The sequence below is a fragment of the Hakea prostrata genome, chromosome 8 (assembly GCF_041222555.1).
Source record: "Hakea prostrata isolate BN-2017 chromosome 8, UWA_Hpros_2, whole genome shotgun sequence".
NCBI lineage: Eukaryota > Viridiplantae > Streptophyta > Magnoliopsida > Proteales > Proteaceae > Hakea > Hakea prostrata.
The window spans coordinates 8,705,546-8,732,785 of NC_142607.1; the positions used below are offsets into that span (position 1 = coordinate 8,705,546).

At 37.8% G+C, this 27,240-nt stretch overlaps 4 protein-coding genes and 1 pseudogene across 5 annotated transcripts; 3 read left to right on the forward strand and 2 right to left on the reverse strand.

The window, feature by feature from the left end:
• Positions 1-1,227: 1,227 nt before the first annotated feature.
• LOC149006675 (NAC domain-containing protein 100-like) lies at positions 1,228-3,695 on the reverse strand. Of its 2 annotated transcripts, none has more exons than XM_089165509.1 (4): positions 3,454-3,583; positions 3,152-3,374; positions 2,767-3,044; positions 1,228-2,647 (listed from the first exon to the last, which is right to left on the reverse strand). In XM_089165509.1, exons 1-4 carry the CDS (start codon positions 3,475-3,477, stop codon positions 2,015-2,017), a joined length of 1,158 nt encoding a protein of 385 aa, XP_089021635.1. In that variant the 5' UTR covers positions 3,478-3,583; the 3' UTR covers positions 1,228-2,014. The 2 variants fall into 2 exon arrangements, with proteins under 2 accessions (XP_089021635.1, XP_089021636.1); XM_089165510.1 differs by lacking the exon at positions 3,454-3,583 and adding an exon at positions 3,594-3,695 and having other exon boundaries at positions 1,229-2,647.
• Positions 3,696-14,370: 10,675 nt separating this feature from the next.
• LOC149006676 (pentatricopeptide repeat-containing protein At5g15300-like) lies at positions 14,371-16,387 on the forward strand. The gene has a single exon (XM_089167394.1). The coding sequence runs from the start codon at positions 14,470-14,472 to the stop codon at positions 16,123-16,125; it is 1,656 nt and encodes a 551-aa protein (XP_089023520.1). The 5' UTR covers positions 14,371-14,469; the 3' UTR covers positions 16,126-16,387.
• A 97-nt stretch (positions 16,388-16,484) lies between these two features.
• Positions 16,485-18,523, forward strand: LOC149006677 (pentatricopeptide repeat-containing protein At1g59720, chloroplastic/mitochondrial pseudogene; annotated as a pseudogene).
• Positions 18,524-19,251: 728 nt separating this feature from the next.
• Positions 19,252-21,071, forward strand: PNSB4 (NDH dependent flow 6). The gene is made up of 6 exons (XM_089165971.1): positions 19,252-19,524; positions 19,622-19,666; positions 19,788-19,950; positions 20,059-20,114; positions 20,227-20,298; positions 20,402-21,071. Exons 1-6 carry the CDS (start codon positions 19,426-19,428, stop codon positions 20,534-20,536), a joined length of 570 nt encoding a protein of 189 aa, XP_089022097.1. The 5' UTR covers positions 19,252-19,425; the 3' UTR covers positions 20,537-21,071.
• On the reverse strand, positions 20,961-27,218 carry LOC149006679 (2-hydroxy-palmitic acid dioxygenase mpo1-like). The gene is made up of 4 exons (XM_089165970.1): positions 26,550-27,218; positions 21,354-21,416; positions 21,197-21,268; positions 20,961-21,109 (listed from the first exon to the last, which is right to left on the reverse strand). Exons 1-4 carry the CDS (start codon positions 26,904-26,906, stop codon positions 20,993-20,995), a joined length of 609 nt encoding a protein of 202 aa, XP_089022096.1. The 5' UTR covers positions 26,907-27,218; the 3' UTR covers positions 20,961-20,992.
• Positions 27,219-27,240: the final 22 nt, after the last annotated feature.

Below are 27,240 nucleotides of genomic sequence, written 5' to 3' on the forward strand. Positions count from 1 at the left end.
AAATAGGTTAGTTACCACATCATATCTATCTTAATTCAATTCATGGGCGGTGGATTATATATCATAAATCAGGCGACTTCATCTCCTTCTTCGCTGGCTTCAGGACTGAAATCTGGAGAGAAACCTGGCTTTCCATGTTTCACATGTTTATGTTTCAGACTTTTTCTTTGGGTTTGGTCATCGTACCTTTGAAGTAGAAACATAAGAGAGGGGAAGATTAACTTTGAAACCAGAAAAAAAGAATATTTAAAATTCCTTCACTTCTTTTAGTGGAAATGTCATTTCCGTGTAAGCTTCCATTAATTAATTTACAAATTTTTATCATGTGGTTGTAGATTTGTAGTAGAAGGAGCCAAAGGAATAAACTCATTAGAATATATTAGAAGAAAAAAAAAATCAAAAATCAAAACCTACCCATGTGGGTAGTATCAGAAGAGTCTATTTAAGAAAATTTCAAAATTTTCGAAAAAATCGAGGGGGTTACGATCCATTGGCCCTAGGGAAGCTCTGCCTGATAAAGAGAGGGAGACGGGTTTTTTGTGTGTTTGTGTGGGAGAGAGGGGGGGGGGGATCGGTCTAAGCAAACCTATGAGAATACAGAAGAGAACTACCTAAATCTTGGGTAACAATAATATGCTTATTCCTTCAGGATATTCACAAGAGACTAGAAAGGCAACATAGAGAATTTGGAGGTGACATCCATTCAAATGGTCTTCCAATTATTTGATCTCGGAATCTAGATTTGAGAGTTCATTTCCAAAAGATTATACTCCGTAGAAATGTGGGAGATGCAAGCATCGAATAAGAGCCATCTCTTTTATCTAACTTATAAAAGGAAAGCCTAGAGTAGGATTTTATCTTAATGGATGTTGTAAGACGACTCGAGATTAAGCTCTCCGATCTTTCTTCCCAGTAAGTTCCTTATTTGGATTTGAATTTGATTATAATGGGAGTATATAGGGTTATAATTTCACATCAAATGTTTAGCTTATGTTCATATTTTTCGAATAGAATCTAAGATATTGCTATAATCGAATTTTTTTATAAGAGTTTTTCCCGACACCTTTGGTGGAAGAAGAATCCCTTAACGAGTAAGTCCTATCATATGGTCACATCACTAGTGATGAAGGAATCCTTATGCCCCGAACTAATGAAGGAAAATGACTGCTTTTTTTGCAAATTTTCCAAAGCTGAAAGAATCACAAAATTTCTTTTGAAAAACAAATAAAGAGCATAGACCTTTTGATTTAGAATCTAACAGGGTTTGTCATTGTTTCAAAGCTAAAAGAATCATAAAAGTTATAGGTAGATGTTAGGAACCATGCAAAAATAATAGATGAGAGCAATTTTTTAATTGAAAAAACTGGTTTTTAATTAGAGATCATTTCATGTTACAGTCAAGAATAGTTGTCAAAGATTTTGGGTCAGCAATGAATTTGGAGTGGGTGGCCAACACGCAAAACCTATCAGTGTCATATGCTCAGACGCTCAGAAACACACGTTTGGACAGGGCTGGGCTGTGGAAATAACAAGCACGCATCATCAGTACATATATTCTGAGTGACAAAACTGAGCTTCAAAGGTGGAGAAATTAATGGAAGGGAATCCAAAAGATGACTCATAAATCAAATCTTTACACTGTAGTTGATTTAATGTTATATTCCATAGCTGTAGCTCTGCTGCTGAGACTCTTCGATCCAAAATCAAAAGTTCCTAACCCAGATACAACCTCACCAAGAACATTAATGAAGATTTCAAGAACCCAAGTGAAAAAACAGGAAATAATGAAAACATGGTAAAGAAAGAGAGTTAATACAAGGGGAGAAATGAGTTAGATTTCATATTATACAATGCCCAGAACACTCATTTCTCCTTCCTTTCTACATGTAATTTAGATTTGGAAGTCTATTCACACTATCAATTTTAGACAAAAGACAATTAATACTGACTACAATTCTTCTTCTTCTTGATTGTATCTATTTTAGCTTTTCTTCTCACCTCTGCTTCTATAATTTCAATAATTCCAAAGGCAATCAAGGTCCACTGGGCCACCTGAAGCTGATGGGTCTTCTGGATCTTCAAAGGACCTCTTACCCATATCATGATTGGAGACAACAGAAGAGATTTCAGTGTTCATATCAGTGCTCAGCCCTGTTTCCTGCGAGATGCTGACCATCTCCCTTTCTGATTTGCAGTTTTGTTTCATGTTTGCTTCATGATTAACAAGCAGAGCCCTCAAGATAGCCTGGTCTTGCATGTAAACGGAATTTGGGTACTGCAGATTGCCAAGGTTTGGAGGGCCTTGAGTTGAGTTAAATGGGTTTGGAAGAGCATATTTTGAGAAAATAAATGAAGCAGGGGACATATCAGAAGGATTTGCAGAAGCAGGGAAAAGAGAAGAATTGAAACAATCAACCATCTCTTCTGGGGTTTTCTGGACCTCCATTGGGTTGGAGAAGCAGGTCACGTGAGTTGCCTCAGCTGGAGTAGTTTTGATTTTGCCATTGAAGGGAGAAGAATCCATTAATGGAGGCAAAAGAGAAGGACTCAATTCATCCCCAAAGGAGCTCAGTCTCACCAGCCCTGAAACAACTGTTTTCTTCCCACCAGAACTCTTCTGAAAAATCCTGCAAATCACCCACTCGTTCTGTAAACGAACGAAAAGATGAAGAAAAAGTAGAAAATTTCATCAAAAACGATTCAAACAAGAAAACAGGCAAGAAAAGCACATAAATAAACAGAACGAGATGGCGATTAAACTCTAACCTTGGCTGTTTTGGGGAGATTACAGAGAGAATATTTCCCCTCCAACCTGTACTCATGCATGACCCAGTTGGTCTTTTCTCCCTTTGGAGCTCTACCACGGTAGAACACCAGAGTCTTCTTCATTCCAACAAGTATTTTCTTTCTGAAGATCTCCTTGTCTTTACCAGTGGCTTTCCAGTAACCAGCTTCTGTTGCTCTGTTCGTCCTCAAGCCAGTTGGGTACTTTCTGTCCCTAACACAGAAAAAGTACCACTCCTTCTCTCCCATTTTCGCTTTCCCTTCATTCACAAAAACACAAATTTTCAAAAGTTAGAACACGATTCAAACTGAAGATGACAAGGACGAAGTAGAAATAGAATCCAAATCCAGAAAAAAAAAAACTTACTTGGCAAATCCCAGGGCTCACACTTATTCAAATCCACATCTCCAATTGCTCTTGCAGTGAAGTTGCTATCGACAACCTTTTTGGACAGATAGTGAGTTATAAGCTCTTCATCAGTCGGATGAAACCGAAACCCAGGAGGCAAGTCCATCTGATCTTCTCCCCTACAGAGCCCAACAATATTCTCCATTCCTTCAAACAAAAATTTCTGTTCCTCTGCACAAACCTGCATGCAATTCAAATTGGGTTATGATCAATAAGCTAAAATTTCAAGAATTCAACCACAAGAAAACTATAAACCAGACCAGAAAGGATCCACAGGAATTCATTCAAATACCAAAAAGAGATAATCTGAAACTGAAATAGAATCAGCAGAAGAAGAGAAGGGAAATGGGTAGAGATGTGAAAGGAAAGGAAAGGAACAGAGAACTCAGAAATTGCTAACCTGAGAGAAAGATAGAGCGCTCAGAGATGGGTGTTTAAGAAAAAAGTGATCTGAGGGAAGGAAGTCTCTAAATACTTGTTTTTGGAGAGAAAGAAACGTGGTTTGTAAGGCAACTTTGGTAGGTAGTTTCAGCTCCTTTTTTTAACGTCTCTGTAATAGTTTTTCTTTCTTCTTCTACAATTTGACCAGGGAAAAAAACCCATTTTCTTTCTAAATGTGAAACCAGAAACCAGATACATTATTATTATAATATACTTAACAATAATTGATTTTTTCACCTTCGTAATCACAATTATCAGCCAAAGAGCTGATTAATAAATCGTTTAAGTCGCTTGATTAGTGGTTAACAATCCAACCAAAGTCATCTACGGATGTAATCTATATTATAATCGTATGTGAAAGATGGAGCTTATCATATTCTCCTCCCCCATAAGACATTTCACAACAAACCCTCTTATCTTAACCGCAATGGTCTGAATTCAAAGAAGACTACAAAAGCCAAAATGGCATCCTTTTGCCAAAAAAGGTTAAAGTTGAGATTTCACTTTAAATTCTTTAAATCAGTCGAGTGGCCAGCCTGACCCCCTTGCTCTACTGCCGAGTATATACATAGAATTGTCCTGGGATACCTTGAAATGACTGTGTTACCCCTACTAAATTATTGTTATACTTCAACAATCCAAAAAGATCCTTATAGAAGGAAATCTGCTTATTAAGGGAAAAGGAAAGTGAATTAAAACATTGAAAAAAAGAGAGAGTTAAATGTAGAGTAAAAAAAGGTGAAAAATAAAAATTTCTAAAATATCCCAGAAGTTCCGGTATCAAATTAATATGTTTAGACGAATCGAGTTACATTTCAATCAAACGAGTCGATCCAAAAGTTCCGTAGATCTTCTATGCATTACTTAGAGAAAGAGTGTTTTCAGGAGTGTGAATGCTACGCTTAAACACAAGGGGGTGAAATCACCGTCCGCCCGAATGAAAGCCGGAAATATTGCAGATTTTCTGTGATCATTGCACATGATAATGCACGGTTTCTGAGCTGAACAAAAAATATGTTCACATTAAAAAGAATGCGACTGTTCTTGTGGCTCTCATGCAGGCAGGAAAAAAATCTAGAAAGTACCTCGTTTTTCCATGTAAAGATAGAAATCCTGCAAAAGATGATGATCACGATAATAGTGTGTGCTTCCATTTACCAATGTGCATGTATGTGCTTGTAGAGCGTTGGCTAGTGGTTGCGAATGAATATCATGGCTCATGCAATTCTACCGGAGTCAAAAGTTAACGACTCTCGGAAGTTTCGGTATTAAATTAATATGTTCAAACGAATCGAGTCAGATTTCAACCACATGAGCTGATCTAGGAATTTCTTAGAAGAGATTCTCCACATTAATTAGAGAAAGAGCATTTTCAGGAGTGTGAATGCTATGGTTAAACGCAAGGGGTGAAATCATAGCCCATTTGGATGAAAGCCGAAAATGTTGCAAGCTTTATGTGATCATTACACGTGAGAGCACAGGGTTTTCGACCTGGAAAAATAATATGTTCACATTAAAAAGAATGTGATTGTTCTTGTGGGCCATGTGGCTCCCATGCAGGCAGAAAAGCTCTAGAAAGTATTGCGTTTTTCCCGTATAAAAATAGAAATCCTGCAAAAGACGATGGTCACGATACTAGTGTGTGCTTCCATTTACCAATGTGCATGTATGTGCTTGTAGAGCTTTGGCTAGCGGTTGCGAATGAATATCATGGCTCATGCAATTCTATCGGAGTCAAAAGTTAACGACACTCGGAATTTTCGGTATTAAATTAATATGTTCAGACGAATCAAGTCAGATTTCAACCACATGAGCTGATCTAGAAATTTTGTAGAAGAGATTCTCCACATTAATTAGAGAAAGAGTGTTTTCAGGAGTGTGAATGCTACACTTAAACTAAAGGGGGGGGGGTGAAATCATCTTTCACTTGCATGAAAGTCGGAAATATTGCAAGCTTTTTGCGATCATTACATAATAGTGCAAGGATTTCGAGCCGGACAAAAAATATGTTCACATAAAAAAAATGTGACTTCATGTGGCCAATGTGGCTCTCATGTCAAGAGAAAAGTTCTAGAAAACACCTGATCTAGAAATTCCGTTGAAGATCTTCTACACATGGAATAGAGAAAAAAGTATTTCAGGAGTGCGAATGCTATGCTTAAACATAAGGATTGAAATCACCGCCCTCTTGCATGAAAGCCGGAAATGTTGCAAGCGTTCTGTGATCATTATACATGATAACACAAGGTTAATTTCGAGCTGGACAAAAAATATGTTCACATAAAAAAGAATATGACCATTCATGTGGCCCGTGTGCCTCCCATGCCGGCAAAAAAGCTCTAGAAAATACCCGATCCAAAAATTTCCAGGAAGATCTCTTCACGTTAATTAGAGAAAGAGCATTTTCAAGAGTGTGAATACTAAGCTTAAACATAAAGGGGGGGGATGTGAAATCACCACCACCTACGTAAAAGCTTTATGTAAATGTTGCAAGCTTTCTATGATCATTACACATGATAGCAAACGGTTTTTGAGCTGGACAAAAAATATGATTACATAGTAAAGAGAACGACTAGTCATGCGGCCCATGTGGCTCCCATGTAGGCATAAAAGCTCTAGTGTTGCATCAATTTCATGTAACGATAGAAATCCCATAAAAGATGATGGCCACAATATTATGTGTGTGGATCCCATTAACCATTGTGCATGTATATGCTCTAGAGTCCTGTCAATGCAGGGTTGGTAGAGTGGTAAGATCCATACTTCTCAGTGGGGAGGTCATGGGTTTGACCCTTGCGGACGACAAAACTCCCTCTGAGGATGTAATCAAAGTGCACACAAGCTGACCCGTATGAACCTCAGACACCAAAAATATGCTCTAGAGGCCCAAGTAGCAATATTTTTCCATTTATGTCTTCACTACTGTGAGAGATGGTATTTGCAAATATTTTTACTTCATTAGATATAATTATAAGAAAATAATAAAAAATGAAAAAATAAGAGTAAATATTCACCAAACTGTTACATATAGAGCCTTTGGTTGATCAGATTTGAAGAGGATTTGTGTTTGGCCATGGTAACTATCTGAGAGAGTTAGGTTATCTAAACTCTGGAATATTGATAAGACATGTACCTACAAGTTGTGCATGGGCAATGCTGATATGTTATAGTATTTCCTATTTTGAACCATATATTATACCACCTAGGTTCGTGGCATACATCATATAGCAATCTACTAAGAGTCATGAGAAACAAACTCATGTCATGACTACTAAGTCTAACCTAAATGGGCCAAACATTTAGAGATTTCAAGTTCTCATTTTTATGGTAGGCAAAATTTAGGCATGCACATGCACTAAGTAGTATGAAAGGTCAGGATTTTGAGATCAGTCTTGCGAGAGACCCGGCTGGTCCTTGGGGGTTCAAAAAAGCCAAAGTGAGAAAATCTGATTTATTGAGCCAATATGGCCAACGACACAAGACTCTAGGTCAGGAGGGCCCCTACTGCGGGTCGGTAAAATAAGCGACAGATACATGCATCGATTTTTTAGCTTAGATTTGACTTAAAAGCGTTTATTCATGATTCTGCACACGGTAGCTTCATGTCTCTGGCTTTTCAACCAAGCACAATGAGTAATTCTGTGAATCGACAAATACTTTTGTATTAGATTGAATTACTATCGTAACACTGTCTATCAATAGGATAAACCCAACTCACGTTCTTCATTGGTGGGTGACTGTTAAAGATTTCATTCTGGGCAACAACAGCAGCCAAAGAAAAGAAAGAAACATGCACAGCCCTTTCTTTGTGTGAACTTGGTTGCTAAGCTTGCCTTGGCAGAGTAGTACTTACCCTTCAAGCTGTAGTCTATTAAGCTCTTTCAATATTAAATACATTATTATTGTTTTCATTTCTCTCCTCATAAAATATGTAGGACCATTTGGTTTTCCTAATTATATATAGAGTGTTCAATGTGAAAGAGCGTGGACCTTGTAAGTGTATAGTGGTCAATGAAAACACATATATTGACACCACGGGATAAAATGGTAATTTTGCTCTTTAATATAAACATACCAAATTCCTTATAAATTTTCTTCTTTATATATATTTCTTTTAATATGTCACTATAAGACCTTGCAACACTATATATCGTAGTGAGGCACAAAAGAGACCCATGTTGCAATAGTCTAATGATGTATACACCTTTTTTTCTTTAATAAGACTATAAGGTTTTATATTTATTTAATATAATAAAAACTATATAATAAACAAGAATATTAAGATAATAAATTAATTAATAATTAATAATATTTAACAATAACTCATTGCATTAATGCACCACAAATAAGCCTCTCAAATCAAATCTCTTTGAAAGGATTTCTTCTATCTTTTTTAGTGAGCAACCCTCACTACCTAACAATCTAGACAATGAGTCCCAACCTCTTGTTCATGTCAATGTGGTAAAAGACCAAGATACCCTCCTCCGTTCATATCATTCCATAGTCGAATTAATTAAAGCCACGAAGTCATTCTAGGATAACCCTATTGGGTAATTATAATTCTACAAAATGATAAAGGAAGAAAATTGACGGCAGAGGTGTTTGTCATTTTGTACAAATACAGGGAGATACTGGTAATTTGACATTCTCTGATCCATAATTAAGGGGCCCTCATTTTCTCTTTTAACTGATTAAGCTCTCATAACGCCAAAAGCAAATCTTTCCCCATGTAGAAATAATCAAATTATGAGACAACACGTGTCGTCTCGGTCGCGTCTGTAGGAATTTCAATCGTGTCGGCAACTCAGAACGATCGGAAGGCTAAGATCGTTCCAAATCATCAACGTCTCCATCTGCCACGTAAGCTTTGGATTTAAGCTAACAAAAACATTCCACGTCTACATATCGAGTGGGCCCAGTTCAAAAGCTAACCCCTCCCCGAGATGACGGCTGAGCTGGCTAAACGGGAGTCATGCCTCTGCTGTACCGACAGATAAATGACGGCATGAAACGGCCACGTGTAGATATTTTGTTGGTCGGAAAGCCAAAGACTAAGGTAGAGTTTGGCAACGCGTTTACAAAAACAAAAACGGAATGAGAGAGAGAGATCTGTGAGGTTTTTTGTCCACGGCGAAGAAGTCTTTTTAAAGAGTGGAGAGAGCTAAGCATGTGGAGATTTGTTTATGATTTAGGCAAATCTTCCAAACGCTTTCTCAGAATTGATTTAATATATCATTTCATGCACAAGCCTCCCTACCTAACTTGATTAGTACACACTAATTCATCCTTTTAGTCTCATAGAGGGTAGGGGTAAAATCGACCAAAAAAAAGAGAGGGTAGGTGTAAAATATCCATTTTACGATTCGTTAGGGCTAATCTATAGTGTCCTTCTTTACTGGAACCATTGGTTCTCTAATTCATTCTAATTTGATTCGGCACTAATTTATTTCAGGTTGGACTAAATTATATATCTTATTTTTCAATTCATTCATAGTTTGACGGAATTTGAGGTTTAGAACTTGAAATTCTAGGGTTCTTTTTTCTTTTTTCCTCTTGGTTTGTATTTATCGTGTTTTATTGATTTGAGATCTCGGTTGAGATGTCTATATTCAATCAAGGCTTGGACAAATATTTTGTAATGTTTAGACTTTTCTATTACGGTATGCTGAGCTCCGGAGATCATGTAGGCCAAGTTTTGGCCAAATTGCATCAATTCTTGTGTATTCTTCATTATTCTTGTATTTCCATCTAATTTGGCACTAGTATTACTCGTCTTGTCATGACACTCTTTTTGAAAAATCTAAGGTAGGATACACTCCTACTTATGTGAGGTTAGAAGAAATTAAAATGATCAAAGAGTTGGAAAGGAACAAGACCCATAATGCAAGAGCTCAACTAGAATATGAATATAATATTTTCATAATAATGAAAATTTGTAAAATTTTCATGTTTCTACAATCTTGCCTTAAAAGTCATGTTCCTTTCAATGTCACTATCAATATTGATGACTTAGTCACTGAATAACCAATTTCATTATATTTTTTGGTAAAAAGGCTGAATAACCAATCTTAAGTCATTGCTATTACATCAATTCATAATTTGATTTGGTAGATTGGGTTCTTATGTATGATTCAAATGATAGCTAACTCCAAGCAGAAGAAGAAGAATTGGGTTTTGTCTCTTGTGTTCTTTAAGGTATAATATCTCAAAAGAAGATAATATTTATAATTACTGTTAAGTATGCTTATTATACTAATCTTACTTTTAAATCTTATTCTTATTCCTTATATGTCATCACCTCTATATAGCCCTGAATTTTATAATTTTTTTTTCCCATTAATTTATATCTTAAGTTGGGGGGTTACAACTAACTGATGTGAAGAGATAGAATGTAAGAGAGCTTGAATGAGGTGTTAGATCCTAGTTGATCCATTTGATAACTGCCAAACAGAACCTAATTAATCTTCAAAATTTGTTTAATCTGAGAATATGATTGACTGGGTTTTTTTTCTTCTTTCTGGATTGTCAAACAAACACGTGTGATGCCTTTGAAATCTTCATGATCAAACCCAGAGAGTGTCAATGGTTGGTTAGCTGGAAAGCTTCAACTTTTTATGGGGAAGAGAGTTGGTTAGGTGCAGTAGTTTGGATCTAAGTGAGAAATTATTCCATAACATTATTTTTCTATGAGAGAATATGGTTTTTATTATAGCAATCTCATTCTCACTCTCTCATCTGCTTCTCTCATGGAGAGCATGAAATTGTTGAAATAGAATGACTTTTTAAGTCCAAAACAATCACCACATTGCCTGGATTAGCTAAACCTAGCTGCTCTTTGAATCTTGAAAAGCATCTATCTTTCACACAAGGATAACTTATAACTTTTGAACTCGATTTCTCTTAGGGCTGACATTGAGGTACCAAATTTTCGTATTGATGTGAAATCTTATGAGAGATTGAAGTTGAGCGCCCGTCCTTTCACTTGGCAACGCTGGATCTATAAGGTTGACTTTTGATTCGGATCCTTTCTGATTGATAGTTATAATTATTTTCTTAGAAAAAATGAAGCTATTCGACTAGAAATCTTGAATACTATCTGACAAGCTCGAAAATAAGCATTCATACACATATGTATCATGGTAGGTCAAAAGCACTAAGAGATGAAATCATCTTTGATATAAAATGGCAATCTATCTGGCTTCCAACATATATATACAAGTCTTTATAGTTTTTCCATAGAGAATATGCCATTAATTGATTAAGATTCAAGAAGCTCAAGTATTTTGTGCCAAGCACCTGTTCATGACAAAGAAGTAGATATCAAGATTTATTTGAAAACCATTTCAATGTGGGGAAGGGAGCAAGTCCCATAATTTTCTCTCTTTTATGTTTAAAAGTCAACTTTTACCCAACTAATTTTTTGTGTATGTCATGTTATGGATGACCAAAGTAGCTACTATATTTCTTCAAATTTAATCATATTTATAAAAAATAAAAAAAAGTCAATCCCATAATTTATATGTAATTTTGTACAGTTGTAGGAATATAATTCTGAAGCCATTAAGAATAATGATTATAGTAATACTAATAATAATTTTACTTCTTCCTTCATGTTCCTTTCAAAAGGACGTCAATAAAATCAAATAGTTTGAGTTTAGTCTCACTAAAGCGTGCAACATGTAATCTAATCTAAATATTATTATAGGCCAGATCATTTCTTGAAAAGAATGCATTAAGAAAGATTGTGCTTGATATACATTCTTAGAATGGATTTTGGGTCAATAATGATTTTAAACACGACACTAGCGATCTTACTTCAGTTCAGCGAGATTTACTACTGATAGGATCGTGCATCTCAGTCATGACCATTTGTTTATCAACAGTTAAGATTGAATTTTGATCAACATCTCAATCCAACGGTCCACTCATTCTCGCCGAACAGTTCAGCACATTTATGACGCTGAACTGAAGCAATTTTGCCATCCCAGGCTTGGGCCATATTTGGTATGTATTTATGGAATATGTTTTATACAATCTGAAGAAAGAAAGTATAAAAGGAATATATGGTTTCAAAATGCTTTCAAAGACTTAGATTCTATTATGAGAATGCACACCAAACCTGAGTCTTCCATCTATGATCTTAAACTCCTGAAACCAATATTTATATATCGTATCGGTCATCATCTTCTCCATCTCAACACTTTTGGGCCTATCTAGGAACCCCAAAAGCTAAGATCTAAACTCAAAATCATGGTTGATGAGAATGGATTACAGATAAAAAGATAAAGCAACTTAAGTTGAAAACATTGTAAGAGATGTGGTCCTAAGCTTTTTGATGGCCAGAAAAGCTACAGCAGATACTAGTCTGTCATGGTTTATCAATCTACATGAGCATGAGTCATCTTCATGTAGCTGATAAATTCTACTCATGAAATCTGAAAGCTTTGGAAAGTGACCAGTAGAAGGAAGAAGCATGTCCCAATACTATAATATATAATTCAGATGACTTAGAATCATTCAAAGAAAAGACTCAACACCCTTTGCTGGGTGGGTGGGCTTCTGAGTTGTTTTTCACTGAAGATTGTGACACTTCCGTCGTACAGTTGCTGTTCCTCAGGGTTTATCACCTATAAACATTAATGGTACGTCCAACACAAAGACCCACAAGGGCACATGTGAGCATAAGTAAAGCTCTTAAGATCTGCTTTAGGGTTCAAATGGTACGTTTCTACTAATCCTGTTCTCTTAGCACTCTTATAAACATTGATGAAACACAAAGTTGACTCTTTCTCTTTCTGTCCCCATGGTTCTGTTGTGTAGTTTTGATATATTTCTCGTTCTGATCCAGAGGAACTCTGGGATATGCAAAATCGGAAATTTAAAAGAAGCAGTCCTTTTTTTTCTTTGAAAATGACAATCAATTGAATCACAGAGCTAGTACAAATTGAACTTCAGAATTACTAAAATTGTTTGGGTATTGTATAATAATGCGCAACATCTGCAGCGAACGGTTTCAATCTCGACCGTTCATAAGCATTGAAGTCGAACTGCAAAATTACAAAAAGGATTGGACACTGATCAGTAAGTCACAAGCTCTACTGACAAGGCTGGCTAACTGGGCTAAGAAATCTGCTATTATATTTGAAAGACTTTTAAATGTATGCAAAATTAGAAAAGTCAAAACGATTTTTTGAAGTTCTGAAATATCATGACATATTGCTGCAATTTCCATCATTATATCAGGTTCCTTTTGAAGATGATTAATACGCTCAAAACAATCAGATTCAAGAGGCAGCTTTGGAAAACCATTCTTTAACACTTAGAAGTACTAATCCATCTCTTGTAGCAAATGTTTCACACCTAATTGTGGAAACGTAATTAATACCTGAAGAACATACAGTAACAGGAAGGCCTTTTGAGTTTTGAATCCTAAAAAATAAGTCATCCACATTTAATTCAATAAAACCAAGCGGTTGGGGGTACTCCACTGATATGTAAAAAGACAATAAAAAGTAAAGAAAAAATTACACGATACTTGTTATATTTGGGACAAAACTCTTGACCACCCATTATTGCCTCATAAATTACATGGCATTCACATATAAATTACAAATTATCCATAGTTAACTTTGTTGTTAAAATAGATTATGAAATTGTCCAAATGCCCTTATTCTTATTTAAAGCATGTAAAATTTGTAATTATTGTATAATGACCAATCTACCCCTATTATAATTCTCTCACGACCAATCCTTAGGTGAATGAAGGGATTCTCCTTTCACCTATATTCTAATACACCTCACCGGACCACCACTGCCAGAAACCACCCCAACCCTCCCCTGTTGGTGACCATTGCCCTCATTGTCCTGACCGGAAAATCCATATCAATCTAATCAACGAAAGCTGGCACCGAAATGCCCATACATAGTAAGAGGCAAGACTCGCGTTGCATTCATTATTTACCCTTTCAGTCCCAAATCTGTTTGCAACACAACCGTGAACCGTCTTGCTACTTCAACCGCATTAGAGTAAAAGAAGAGTAGAAAGAAGTGAAAATAGAGAGCATGGCTTCATGATTTTTTGATCTCCCTATTCTAATCGGTAAGTTTCCACGGTTTGTCTCTTTCGAAACTCTTGAACAACTAATGAATTCTTGTCTAGAACATCATGCTCAAGCTATAGCCCTAATTCATCTTTGCGTATATTATTCGTTATTCGTTAATGATCGGTGTGATGAATTAGCTCAATGTTCCCTATTTTCTTATCAAAGTAAGGGCATTTGGATAGTTTCATAATCTATTTTAATAACAAGATTAACCGTGGGTAATTTGTAATTTACATGTGGGTTGTCATGCAATTTATGAAGCAATAACGGGTGGCCAAGAGTTTTGCTCCAAATGTAACCATGGGGTGGCGTGTAATTAATTTGCTCAAAAATAAAGTGAGAATCCACCCAATCAGAACTTTCTTTACCTCACAGGAGCATAATTTCCAAATAAGAAAAAAAAATTAGTCAATGTCTTAAAGATTGAGAAAGAATCATATAAATAAAAGATAAAGAGAGGAAATCCATGAAAAGATACTTATTCTGCTTTAGCTGAACTTAATTTTGACATTTTTGGTTATGATCCAGATTCCAGACCGATTTTGATCGATCCGAATCGTGTCGGCTTGACCGATTCTTGAATTACGAACTTTGCCCTTGAAAGGAAGGACCTGTATCAGGCTGGCAGCATATTCAAACTTCATAGGCTCTCTCTCGATAAAAGATTTTCGGCCGTGTTCAATGTTCTTGGAAAGAAAGGGATGATCATGGGAAGTTTTGAATATAGTTGTGATGATCAGGAAGAAAAAGGAAAAGGGTTCCAACCTTCAACAACAGTTAAACATATGGGTAAGATGCTCCAACATTCGGACGCTCAAGCAAATCCATGGATTCATGGTTGTCAGCGGCTTCAACTCCAATCCTTCTGCACTAAGAGAGCTTATCTTTACCTGTGCAATAGGTATATCAGACGCTATGGATTATGCAAACCAACTTTTCAGACACATTACAAAACCAGATATGTTCATCTGGAATACAATGCTTAGGGGCTCAGCTCAAAGCTCTAATCCTTCCAATGCCATTTCCATCTATACCCAGATGGAAGAAAAGCATGTACGACCGGATAACTTCACCTTTCCGTTTATTCTCAAGGCCTGCACTAGGCTTTCTTGGGTTAAGATGGGACATGAGGTTCATGGGAAGATTGTAAAATTTGGGTTTGAAGCGAATACCTTTGTCAGAAACAGTCTCATTAACTTTCACGCCAACTGTGGGGATTTGACGGTTGCTAGAGCTATATTTGACGGATCGGAGAAACGAGACGTGGTTGCTTGGTCTGCTTTGACGGCCGGTTATGCAAGACGAGGCCACTTAGGAATGGGCCGGCGGCTGTTCGATGAAATGCCTGTGAAAGATTTGGTGTCGTGGAATGTAATGATCACTGGCTATGTAAAATGCGGGGACATGGAAAACGCGAGGATGTTGTTTGATGAAGTTCCGGAGAGAGATGTGGTGACATGGAATGCGATGATTGCAGGTTATGTGCTTTGTGGCTCTTGTGACAAGGCATTTGAGATGTTTGAAGAGATGAGATGTGCGGGTGAACGGCCAGATGAAGTGACCATGTTGAGTCTCTTATCTGCCTGTGCGGATGCTGGTGCTCTAGATGTTGGCCGGAAGGTTCATTCCTCGCTTTCAGAGATGGGTTTGGAGTCTTCCAGAATAGTTCTTGGGAATGCACTTATAGACATGTATGCCAAGTGCGGGAGCATTGAGAAGGCATTGGAGGTGTTCAGAGGAATGAGGGACAGGGATGTGTCTTCATGGAATTCGATGATTGGAGGTTTAGCCTTTCATGGGCATACCGAGGAAACAATCGAACTATTCACTGAAATGCGGAGACACAAAATCAAACCAAATGAGATCACATTTGTTGCTGTGATTGTTGCCTGTAGTCATGGTGGTATGGTTGAAGAAGGCCGTCAGTATTTCAATCTTATGAGAAATGAGTATGGAATTGAGCCCAACATTAAGCACTATGGTTGTATGGTGGACCTTCTAGGCCGTGCTGGGTTTTTGAAGGAAGCTTTCAGATTTGTAGAGGCAATGGAGATTGAACCCAATGCCATCATTTGGAGGACTCTGCTTGGGGCCTGTAAGACCCATGGGAATGTCGAACTGGGGAAGCAGGCCAATGAGCGACTACTTTCACTAAGACGGGATCATAGCGGAGACTATGTGTTGCTATCAAACATATATGCCTCAATGGGCGAGTGGGATGGTGTGGAGAAGGTGAGGAAATTAATGGATGACAGTGGAGTGAAAAAGGAAGCTGGTTGTAGCTCAATTGAGGCTGATGACAAAGAGCTCATGAATTTCTTATTCGAATCCAAACCCAAATTGAGGTTGAATGACCATATACTAAGAGATTCCACGAGGATGAGATGAAAACAATGCAGCCACACCAACTAGGCTGGGATGAAAAATGTTAAAAGAATTCAGCAATCAGAATAGGGATTTGTGTGGCTGTAGATTACCCACTACATTACCTTTATGTAAATCAAAATCTTGGTGTTCTTATGATGGAAGTAATGAAAAGAAAAAGAAAAAGATTTTATTGTGTTTCTTGATAATTCTGGAAAGACTGATTCTTAGAGATTAAAGCATAAGAGAATTGTGTTGTAGACCTGCCTGTTAAGATGAAAACGGAATTAAGAAGGCTAGAGAGCTAAAAATAGCTTTCCATGCGTATCCTCTTGAAGGAAGTCCTGCTTTGGCTTCTTTAGATTCTATATTTTACATGTAGGGTGTTTCACCCTGGGGCCTGGGGTGCTTGAGAATATCAAGGCCATTGGCATGTTCAATTTCACATTCTAACCTCAGATTGATTTCAAGAAGTAGTCAAAAATGGAGTGGAGTTGAGAGTGGAAACAAGTGAATAAAGTGCAAAAATCTCATTAGTTTAAGTAGGGATCATACTAAATCAGTTCTGAATATTGTGTAAGAATTTCTAGCAGTAGCAGATGAAGCCTTTGTTGACAATTCACAATTGAGTATCCATCGATCATATGAGAAAAAACTGCTGCTTTCATGGGTCGCTTCGTTCAACTTTTAGAAGACAAGCGTTGCTTGCGCTGTTGCCACCGTCAAAGCTCCATCCATGTCGCTTCTCCAGCCTAACACCACGGCCATTAATAGCTTCTGACCTAATTGCGAGCAGCAACTCAAGAGAGTATAATCTCCACTGTCTCTTTAAGAAATGTTCTACTTTGAAGAATGTCAATCAAATCCATGCACAAGTCATACGAGCTGGCTTTGAACAAAATTTGTTTATGGTGGCCAGGATCATTACATTTTGTGCAGATTCCGAACATGTTCCAATGGATTACGCAGTTTCAGTCTTTCAACAAATTCGAAAGCCAGATGGGTTTCTCTGGAACACCATGATACGGGGATTTGGAAAGACCAGCAAACCAGATAACGCTTTCGTTTTCTACAAGAGAATGCTACGCAATGGAGAGATAGCAGACAACTTCACCTACTCTTTTTTGCTCAAAATATGTGGACAGTTGAAACTGGTTGAGCTGGGCAAGCAAATTCACTGTTCTTCAATGAAGCATGGCCTGGACTCTCATGAATTTGTCAGGAACACTCTCATCCACATGTATGGTCTGTTTGCGGATATCAAAACTGCCTGGCAGCTGTTCGAAGAAATACCCAGTACAGAATTGGTAGCTTGGAACATTATCATTGATTGCTACGTCCACTGTGGCTATTACAAGGAAGCTCTCGAGTTATTCTTAAGAATGCAACGAAGTTTTATTGAACCTGACGAAGCAACCTTGGTTGTTGTCCTCTCAGCTTGTGCTGAATTGGGTGAATTAGATTTTGGAAGGTGGATTCATTCTCAAATCGATACTTGCAGCTTCAGTGATATAATCTCAGTATGCAATTCTCTGATCGACATGTATGCAAAGTGCGGTGCTATTGACGATGCTCGTCAAGTATTCGACAAGATGAATAAATGGAATATAGTGTCATGGAACTCAATGATACTGGGACTTGCAATGCATGGACATGCAGATGATGCATTGGAACTGTTCTCTAAAATGATGGAAGGTAAGCTTGAGACACCAAATGACATTACTTTCTTAGGTGTCTTGTGTGCTTGTAGTCACAGAGGGATGGTAGATGAAGGGAAATATTATTTTGACATCATGAAGAGGGAATACCATCTTCAACCAACAATAAAGCATTATGGATGCATGATAGATCTTCTTGGGCGAGCAGGTTTTGTGATGGAAGCATACCAACTAATAAGAAGCATGCCAATGGGGTGGAATGCTATTGTCTGGAGGGCATTGCTGGGCGCTTGTCAGGTTCACGGTCACATTCAACTGGGGGAGAGGGTGAGGAAGCATCTTTTGGAGATAGAGCCGGATCACAGTGGAGATTATGTTCTTCTTGCAAATATGTATGCAAGTGTTGGTCAGTGGAACGATGCCTTCAATGTTAGAACAGCTATGAAAAATAGAGCAGTTCAGAAGCCAAAACCCGGTAACAGTTCTATCGATGTTCAGCCTCTTTACTGAGTTCACTGGTCAGAGATTGGATCAGCTGCATCATGTAAAACAACTAGTACTGCTGAGATGGGTGTAGATACCAAACTTCCTGGTTGTTTCCATTAATTAAATACACTTATAATTTTTGTATTATTGCTAATTCCATTTCAAGCACAATCCATACTGAAGCTCCCTCTTATAAGAGACTTCAAAAGTCTATAATCTGAAAAGATTAGTTCTTGAAGCATTTTTCTTTGGGATGTAAATGAACGTTAAATGGTTATTTGATCTCAGTGCTCAATCTATTATTTTTGGATATTTATCCAGACAGTGGAATATACCAATGTGAATTTGGATACTTACTGGTATTGAATGATTATTAGATAGAAATTCAGATAAATGACATCCATTTTGCACTCGGTACCATCTTCCTATAATCTTCCTTGGATATCCCTCGTTGGACTCTCAGTTTCTTACTCCATTTGAAAGAAAGATTGAACACTGACTGCTTTTGAAGGACATTAAACAGAAATCCATATTCAGGTTGAATCAGAGTAAAAGCACTTCGGACTGGTGATCAAGCAAGATCAGTTATGATCCCTGAGTTCCATCCAACTCCAGAACCCCCCCCCCCCCCAAAAAAAAAAAAAAACCGCCCTATGTAGTTCTAAAAAATTCAATCTCATATTGAGAGATAAAATGTTATATGTGGTTTCCACACAGCAGCCAATTGGAAGAATGAGAACATAATACACAGAACACCTGAAATTTGGATTGTATGACTTGGTTAAAGGAGTTTCTGGTTGTTCATCCATGTAAATAAATGCAGAAATCAGAAACACTAGATCATGTACAGGGTCCGGACTCTTTAAAATTATAATTCTTTTTGGTAGAATCAGCAAATGTAATTTACTTGCCAAAAATGTGCATGTTCTTTTTTGTGCATATCACCAAACCTTTGTTATCACACAAAGGAGATAAAGGACATGATTGGTCATTTTTATGGTTTTCACAAAAGGACACACACGGCAAAGTGAAGCAGTGGAGATCAACGTTTTCCTTATCCACTGCACAGGGGTCGAACACCCCAGCGGAGCAACAGAACCAGAGCCAACAATTTAATTTGCAGAACGTAAACCATCTGAAATTTAAGAACAGAACAATTTTTCCATCATCCTCGGAGAAAATGGCAGAGGCCATGATAGGAGTCACGATGCCGCGGCCACCTACACACAACTCTACTTTCCATACAACCAAACTTGGACTCTACCCAGTTCCCAAAAGTGTGAGTTTCGCCCTTCCTTCTGTGCGATTACTTCAATATTAGATGACTCCATTAGATTTCTCAATGCCAAGGTTGGATCAATATGTTCATTTTGCAGCTCAAGCAGCAATCAAACTCCTGGTCTAGCAATGGCTGGGGTCAGGTTAGTAACCCCATGAATTCATGTCAAACCATTTCATTTATGCTTCAGTTGAATTCCTTTTAATGTTCTAGAACTAGCGGGCAGCCATTTTCTTCTAATGATCACTGGAAACTGATTTTAGATTGAAGGCAGCAAGAGCAAGAGAGGCACTTTGTGCAAGGTGAATGCTTTCCCAGATATCTTTCCTCTAATGGCGGTTTTAGTTGACCATGTTGAAGGTCAAAGAGACATAATAACCCACAAATCAGTTTGGCATCTCAATGATGAACAAATAAAGAACGTCTGTAAGTGCTCACCTGTTGTCTTCCATTCTAGGTCGATCTTTATTGGCAGAATTAAGTTTTGAATTTCTTCTTTTTTCCCCTCTGATTTCTGCAATCCTGTGTTTGTAGATGCATTTTACATCATGTTCACTGTTTGGGGTTGTTGTGTGTTCGGATCCACCAAAGTAAGCGTACCATTCCTTGATTTATTTCTCTTCTGTCTCCTCTGTACCTGCAGACTGCAGATTTCACTTACTTTCTAATTCATCCCATTTAATTGGGAGCATGATGATGTAGGATCCCTACTATGACTCAGAGTACTATAGGAAAGATGGAGGAGATGGTACAGGACATTGGGTTTATGAAAAGGTATGCTTCCTTCTGCCACAGGACCCTCTGTTACAGCAGTTCTTGATGAGTATATTGTGCCTTGCGAAGTTGGTTAATTTTGATATGCTTTGTGGTGATGCAGCAAGAAGATATTGAAGAGTCTAACAGAGCAGAGTTGTGGCGTGAAGAGTTGATTGAAGAGATTGAACAGAAGGTAGGAGGACTCCGGGAGTTGGAAGAAGCTGGAAAGAAGAAGGAAGAGGAGCTTGTTAAGTAAATTCCATTCTGAAAACAACTCCTGTTTTCTATTCACACCAGTAGGCAGACCATGAATTGTAAATAAACTTACTGGCACATCAAAGAACATAACAAAATATTGTTGTAGACTCGTTTCCTGAGATGACAATGAGATTAAGAAGCCTACATATGTAAAGAAGAGCTTTTCATTCGGATACCCTTGTGGAGTAAGTTCTAGCTTCGTTAGAATCTGCATTTCACAACCCACATTTATTCAACTTAAGCTGATGCTCCTCTCTTCCATTTTTTTTATTTATCCCCAGACTAACTAGGAACCACTTCTGGCAGTTGCAACCATTCACTCAAATTTTATGTCTGTATATTGCTTAAGGTACACTTGTTACATACACAACTATAGTTTGCCATGGAATGGACCATGAAGATCCTTCAACAACTGATATGGCTTGTATTAACTGCGAGGAATCCCATTTACAAACTACGAACTTTTCTTCTCACTCTTTGTTTTCCATTCTTTGATTTCAGAATCCACCTTTGCTTGCACATTTGCATGAAAACCAGGATATGGTTCATAACCACAGAACATCTGAAGGGCCTGTAAAAATCCAAAAAAACTGGTATACATATCTCAACCTCAAAATCAAAGAAGCAGCCTTGCAAAATTCAGGACTAGACAGATTACCTCCAGTAGAACAAAGAACGGTGCCATTAGAAAAGCCTGAAAGAGGTTGTCCAAAAGAGCTGGTGCTCGTTTCTGCAAAATAGTTGAATAAATTATATAGATCAGATGGGCAATGATGAATTATCTCCCAGACAAGTAGTTAATACTTGGCAGTTACCTCAAAGACTCCATGCCCTATAAACTGTCCAGTCCAACAAATCAATTGAGCTGCCACAGATACCTGAAGTATAATATAGAGTCAATATAATCCTGTTACAGGACAAATGAAAGAGAAACTAAACGATGCAGGCTAAACCTTCAAACTTTTGTTTGGACCAAGGGAGCATAACAAGTGCAGCTGGGGGGGTAAAAAAACAGAATCTTGTGTCTTTGTGAGGAGGTCAAGCTTATGGGCAAATCCAGGAGTAAAATCACAGTAGCCATTGTCATGATATATTCTTGGGAATCTTGTCTTCTTTTCAAGTGAATTATAACATTTCATTCATACTTTTACTTCAATCAAGAGAAGAGAGGGATCCACATTTAGTGATGTTTCATGCAGTTGGTCATATTTTTTAGTTCAGTATTCTTTCTATTACCAATTATTGAGTGAACACAAGTCTCATGCCTACCTGCTTCAGGTACTGAGAAGCATGAGCAACATACTCCAAAAACATCCCCAAATAACATCTCCACCTTGAAAAGAATTAAACTTTCTAAATCAAGTTTTCTTTGGGAAACTCCTCTATATTCATCTTAGGGATGTAAATGAATATTTGAAATGGATCTCATCCACATCTATTTTTTGAATTTCATCCACATAATAGGATATAACAGTATGAATCTGGATACTAATTGATATCTGAATAATAATCAGATAGAACTTCAGAATATGTCTTCAGAAATTAATACTAACACGTTAATTTCTAAACATATTCATGTTAGATACAGACAACAAATGTGGTAATTTTTATTAATTTGATATTACCAAATTTAAATTCAGATGCTAGTCCATCCATCTTGAACTTGTTTTACATCCATAGGGATCAAACAACCAACCTCAATTATTGTTCCAACATCCTCTTGCTTTTGGAAGCAAGAAACTGGTTTCTCTTGGTGTCCATAAGCAGCATAACTCATGAGATATATCACTGGATCCCCTAGTTACCTCTGTGTGCCTTACTTGTCATTTTTTCCTTTTTCTTTCCAAATGCAAATGGAGGAACATGACTAGAATAACAGTTCCTTCCTATTCTTCTTTCTTTCCCACATCTACTTATCTCCTGGTGAATTTTTTTCTCTACATTTTGTCAGACATACTCTTGATAAATCTTGAAACTTTACAAAGGACCCTCCTTACTTCACACCTAGTCACGAACTTGGAACTATTACTCACCTACTTGTCAAAACTAAAATTCTATTTGATTGGTCCATAAGAAATCCTTGCATTTTGCCTTCTATTTTATCATCCTCACTTCATCTATTGTAATCATGGTAGAAGATCTCGCTCTCGAGGGAAATCTCAACACCTTGAAAAACCGAGATCTCAACCACCTCGATCGAGATATGCAATTTTTTGGCATCAACTCAGTGGACCCATCTCAGTGGGCTTTAGGGTCCCAATTGGGCTGAAACTTGGTATTTAGCATATTTGAGGCCTTTTGAACACATTGGTGACCTTAGATTTGTCAGAAAACAACCCTAAGTATGATTTCTTAGTCTACCCATAGTGTGAAACTGAAATATTGTAGGATAAGTGAATGCTAGGTTATATAACATATAATATAGAACATTTAAAGCATATAAATGAAAAACAAGTGTATCAAATGCATCAAATAACCTAATTGTCATTAAAATTCCATCCATATGAGTGTCACATTATCAATTTTCAAGAATATAATAATAAAATTATACAACCATTAGAAGTTCTATACAAGTCATTAAATCATAAGTTCATAAGACAAGCAAGGAATGATTGACCTTCCTTTGATGTTGTAGATGTGCTAAGAGTAATTGCAAATGAAAATCCAGCTGAAATCCACACAAAAAAAGGGGCAAAAATTGAGAGTTCCAGCTAGATATGGTGAGATCTAGGCAAGATATTGGGAGATATGCTCTCGATCTCCATCTCGTCTAGCTTCTTTGAAAAAGCGAGATATCTCGCAAGATCTCACACCATGATTCTAATTAATTTATAAGAAAACCTGCAAGTGTAACCTATAAAATTTTGTACTATGTTGTTTGTATATGTGGCAGTTTAACAGACTATGACATTAACTCAAAAACAACATTATTGTAACTTGGCTATCCCGATCATAATAAGGCCTACACACAAGTAGCTTTCCTAATGTCCTTTTAATATTTATGGCCATTACTGATCCGAATCAGCAACATATCATCCCTTAATTTTTTTTTCCCAAAAGTTAAGTATTGATGTTCCTTCTCTTGGGAATTAGGATTCCCGTTTTCTCTTTGTACCATGTTCCCTCAAGCTCTAACTTTCCATGGATCACCCATCATTGGACTCAGCTTTCTACCTTTTGCTTTCAATTAAAATCTGGCTGCTTTTGAAGGTCTTAAACAGAAAACCATGTGGAGTGAAAAGGGATTACTAATTGATCAAACATTTCCAACATGGAGGTTAAGCAAGATAAGGTATAAACCCTAACTTTAATCCAGCTCTAGAACCACCAACCTTCCTATGTATGTACAGTAGCCAATCAAGCTAGCATAATCCTATGCTGTTCAACCTCATATAAAGGATAAAAATGGTTTCTACAGCACATCCAATTGGAAGATTTAGAATACATAACACATAGTAAGAGCAAATGAGGTTTGGATGATATGACTTGGTTACAGAAGCTTTTGGCTTATAGAGGATAAGGATAACCATCATTCAAACTCAAATTTGTCAGTTGCATGCAATAAGCCTCAAACACCATAGCCTAAACTCTATCTACAATGTATCCTATCAAAGCTGGACTCTATTCAAATTCTTGTAACACAATTTATAAACAACCAACCCTACGAGACTATAAGGTAAGCATTCCATCAACTCTCAAATTCTAATTTGGCTGTTTGTCTATCTGAAAACTCAGAAGTCAGAATACCAACACCAAGTCATAGATAGTCCAAAGTTTTCAAAACATAAGCTTCATGTTAGAAGTCAAGAGTTCATCTGAACTTACATGCATGGAATATTGTATTATTTCAGCCCAACAGAAGCAATTATGTGTCAGAAAGTCCTTCCTTAAAAAACAAACAAATATACAGAAATGTGAGAAAAATGATGAAATGTGCACAAAGGAACACTTTGACTCAACAAATTGTTAAGAATAAAGTGAAAGACACAATAAGGACAGAACCAACTTCTTCTTCCTGGGTTCCTTGATCAAAGAACCCATATCAAGAAAACGAATATGACACTTAGCAAGAAGAAACCTAGAGGTTGGCCAAGAATCTTCTCGCTTCCTCCACCCCATTAGTTGGTCGGCTATCTGCCGGCCCAAATCCGAGGGTGGTCTAGGAATACGTCAAATCCAGGATGTCAACATGGCCTCCCTCCTCAAGCAAATCAGGAAGATAGCCTCAAAGCACGATTCTATTTGGATCAATTGGGTCTATTCCTACCTCCTCAAATCTGACTCCATCTAGACCATCCCGAGCTCCCCCCAACCCTTCTTGGGTTTGGAGGAAGCTCCTCACCCTCAGACCTCTTGCCCTTTCCTCCATCTCCATCCAAATCTCTTTTGGCATCTCCACTTCCTTCCGGCATAACCCTTGGCATCCAATGGGTATATTTTTCAACCCCCTAGGTCCTCACATAGTTTGTGTCACGCATCCCTAGGTCAACCCCCCTCTCCTCGTTCATTGGTCAGTGGTTCTTGGTCTCCCATCCCCCACCCTTGTCTCGCTCAGGTTTGGTCTTCCCTCCCTCCACTCTCAAACACCCCTTATGACCTTACTGTCTAGACCCCCTCCCCATCTAAAACCTTCACCATTTCCTCAACTTGAAACCTTCTCCACCCCCCCCCCCTTCTCTCCCCTTGCCTCCTGGACCCCCCTGGTTTGGTTTAAAGGCCACATCCCTCGCCATTCTCTAACCCTCTAGAGGGCCCTCAATCTTGGCCTCCCTACCCAAGGTTTTCTTACTAGCCATTGTATCCCTATTAATCTTAATTGTATCCTTTGTTGAAATGGTTCAGAGGACCTTGAGCATCTCTTCTTCACCTGCCCCTTTTCCCACCTCTTTTGGGGAAAAGTCTTAGCCTCCATTTGGCCCCATTTGAGACGCTCTTTTGGTTTCACTCATGATTGGCATTGGATTCTGAGAATCTACTATGGGTCACCCATTTGTGATCGCATTGGCAAGCTGGTTTTAGTGCTACCATCCACCACCTGTGGTGGGAGCACAACCTTAGGAGATGGACTTTCAAATCTCACTCCATTGACTTGATTTGATTTCAAAGGCGAGCATCTACATGGGCCATTTGTGATCGTGTTGGCAGCGGTAGTAACCCCACACCACCGGGGGCGCACCAGGAGATGGCCAAATCCCCATTGACTTGATTTGAAAAGCCATCTGTTTTGATGTTTCCTCTAGACTCCAGTCTAACCCCCATCCCTCGGTTGTGGACACTCCAAGGAACGGGCTCATTGTTGTTGCCTAGGGTCTTGATTCTTCTTTTCGGCCTCTCTCTTGATGGCTGGCCCCCCCCCGCATTTCTTGTTGTTGTTTAATATAATTATTTATTCATCCCCCCAAAAAAAAACTAGAAAACAGAAGTAGGGATCAATGATGAACGGAAAGATGAAGGTGAGAAAAGAACTTCCTTTCAGGTCCAGAAATAAATATGGAAGGGCTTTGTTATTATTGTTTAGCAATCTATAATTCTGCATCAATAACTAGAGTAATCTTCTTATAAAATATTAATTAGATACATTGCCATCAGACCAAGATATAATCCAAGTTTCAGAATACAATCAAGGGTCAAGTTAGAGAACAAATTAATGAACCAGGGAAAACACAAATTTCTTCCAATTCAGAGGACAAAGATGATCAAATTGTTTCCGAAAGAAGTATCTAATTAAACTACCTAACACTGGATTACCTGCTATTAATAACTAAATGTCAGTGCCTAACAATCCAGGCTAGGTTGTTAAGGAATTGATAGTTAGCAATCTCAGAAACATCGAAATCGATAAACTACATGTTCTAAATACAGATAAACAATTTGCCCAGTAAACAATAACAGACTACAAGAAACACTCAGTTCACGGATTAAACAACAAAACAACAGCTATTTTTCTAGGCATGCAAGGCTTCAATACCTAGTTTCAAAATTTAAAATTCAGGGTAAGGAAAACCCCTTACCTTCCATGCCAGAGAAAAGCCAAGACGACCCGCAACATAACTGCTAGAGACCCAACAGAAGAAACAAAGAAGGGCAGCCAAGAACCCAGATTTCTTATCGAAAGCGATATAAAACGAGGCAGAAACCAAACCAAGGAAGAAACCAATATTCAGAACCAAGTCAACGTTGTATCCAAATGGAGAGACTCCTAGACTAGGCAGATTGAAGAGGGGAGGTGTGAAGTACAGAAGAATAAGAGTTGAAAACACTATAGGCCAAACGAATAACATATGTATAAACACATTAACTGGGTTGCTGTGATAGGCACCATAGAAGGCAAAATGCTTCTCAAGATCGAACAATCCACCCTTCCCCATTGAAGTAAATTTCAGGAACCTTGAAATTTTCAAAAATCCAAACACTGATCAGAAATCTCTGTAGACTCGGCGGGTTTATAAGGAGTAATTTGAAAACAAATCTCAAATAGGATAAGTTTTGGATTTCAGAAATCAAATGACTCAAGGAGGGAGTCAGCAAAAGCATACGGAAACGCTGAAAAAACCAGAGGCGCGGCATAGCTCATGGCACTACTGCACTTCTATAATACGCATGCTACATCAAGTTGTTAGCGTGCGCTAACGCCTTTCCTTTATAGTTTTCTTCGCCATGGACCAAGGCAACCCCTTCTATCTTCTAGATATATGGACGAAC

Bases quoted from the DNA above. Each gene is read 5' to 3' on its own strand.
- LOC149006676 (XM_089167394.1), top strand. From the start codon at position 14,470: ATGATCAGGAAGAAAAAGGAAAAGGGTTCCAACCTTCAACAACAGTTA.
- PNSB4 (XM_089165971.1), top strand. From the start codon at position 19,426: ATGGCAGAGGCCATGATAGGAGTCACGATGCCGCGGCCACCTACACAC. The intron at 19,525-19,621 runs GTGAGTTTCGCC...TTCATTTTGCAG, and splicing joins TCTACCCAGTTCCCAAAAGT to CTCAAGCAGCAATCAAACTC. The intron at 19,667-19,787 runs GTTAGTAACCCC...AACTGATTTTAG, and splicing joins CTAGCAATGGCTGGGGTCAG to ATTGAAGGCAGCAAGAGCAA.
- LOC149006675 (XM_089165509.1), bottom strand. From the start codon at position 3,477: ATGAATTCCTGTGGATCCTTTCTG. The intron at 3,375-3,453 runs GTCTGGTTTATA...AATTGCATGCAG, and splicing joins ATTCCTGTGGATCCTTTCTG to GTTTGTGCAGAGGAACAGAA. The intron at 2,648-2,766 runs GTTAGAGTTTAA...GTTCGTTTACAG, and splicing joins ATCTCCCCAAAACAGCCAAG to AACGAGTGGGTGATTTGCAG.
- LOC149006679 (XM_089165970.1), bottom strand. From the start codon at position 26,906: ATGGGGAAGGGTGGATTGTTCGATCTTGAGAAGCATTTTGCCTTCTAT. The intron at 21,417-26,549 runs GTAAGGGGTTTT...ATTATACTTCAG, and splicing joins GCTTTTCTCTGGCATGGAAG to GTATCTGTGGCAGCTCAATT. The intron at 21,110-21,196 runs GTAATCTGTCTA...GGATTTTTACAG, and splicing joins CGTTCTTTGTTCTACTGGAG to GCCCTTCAGATGTTCTGTGG.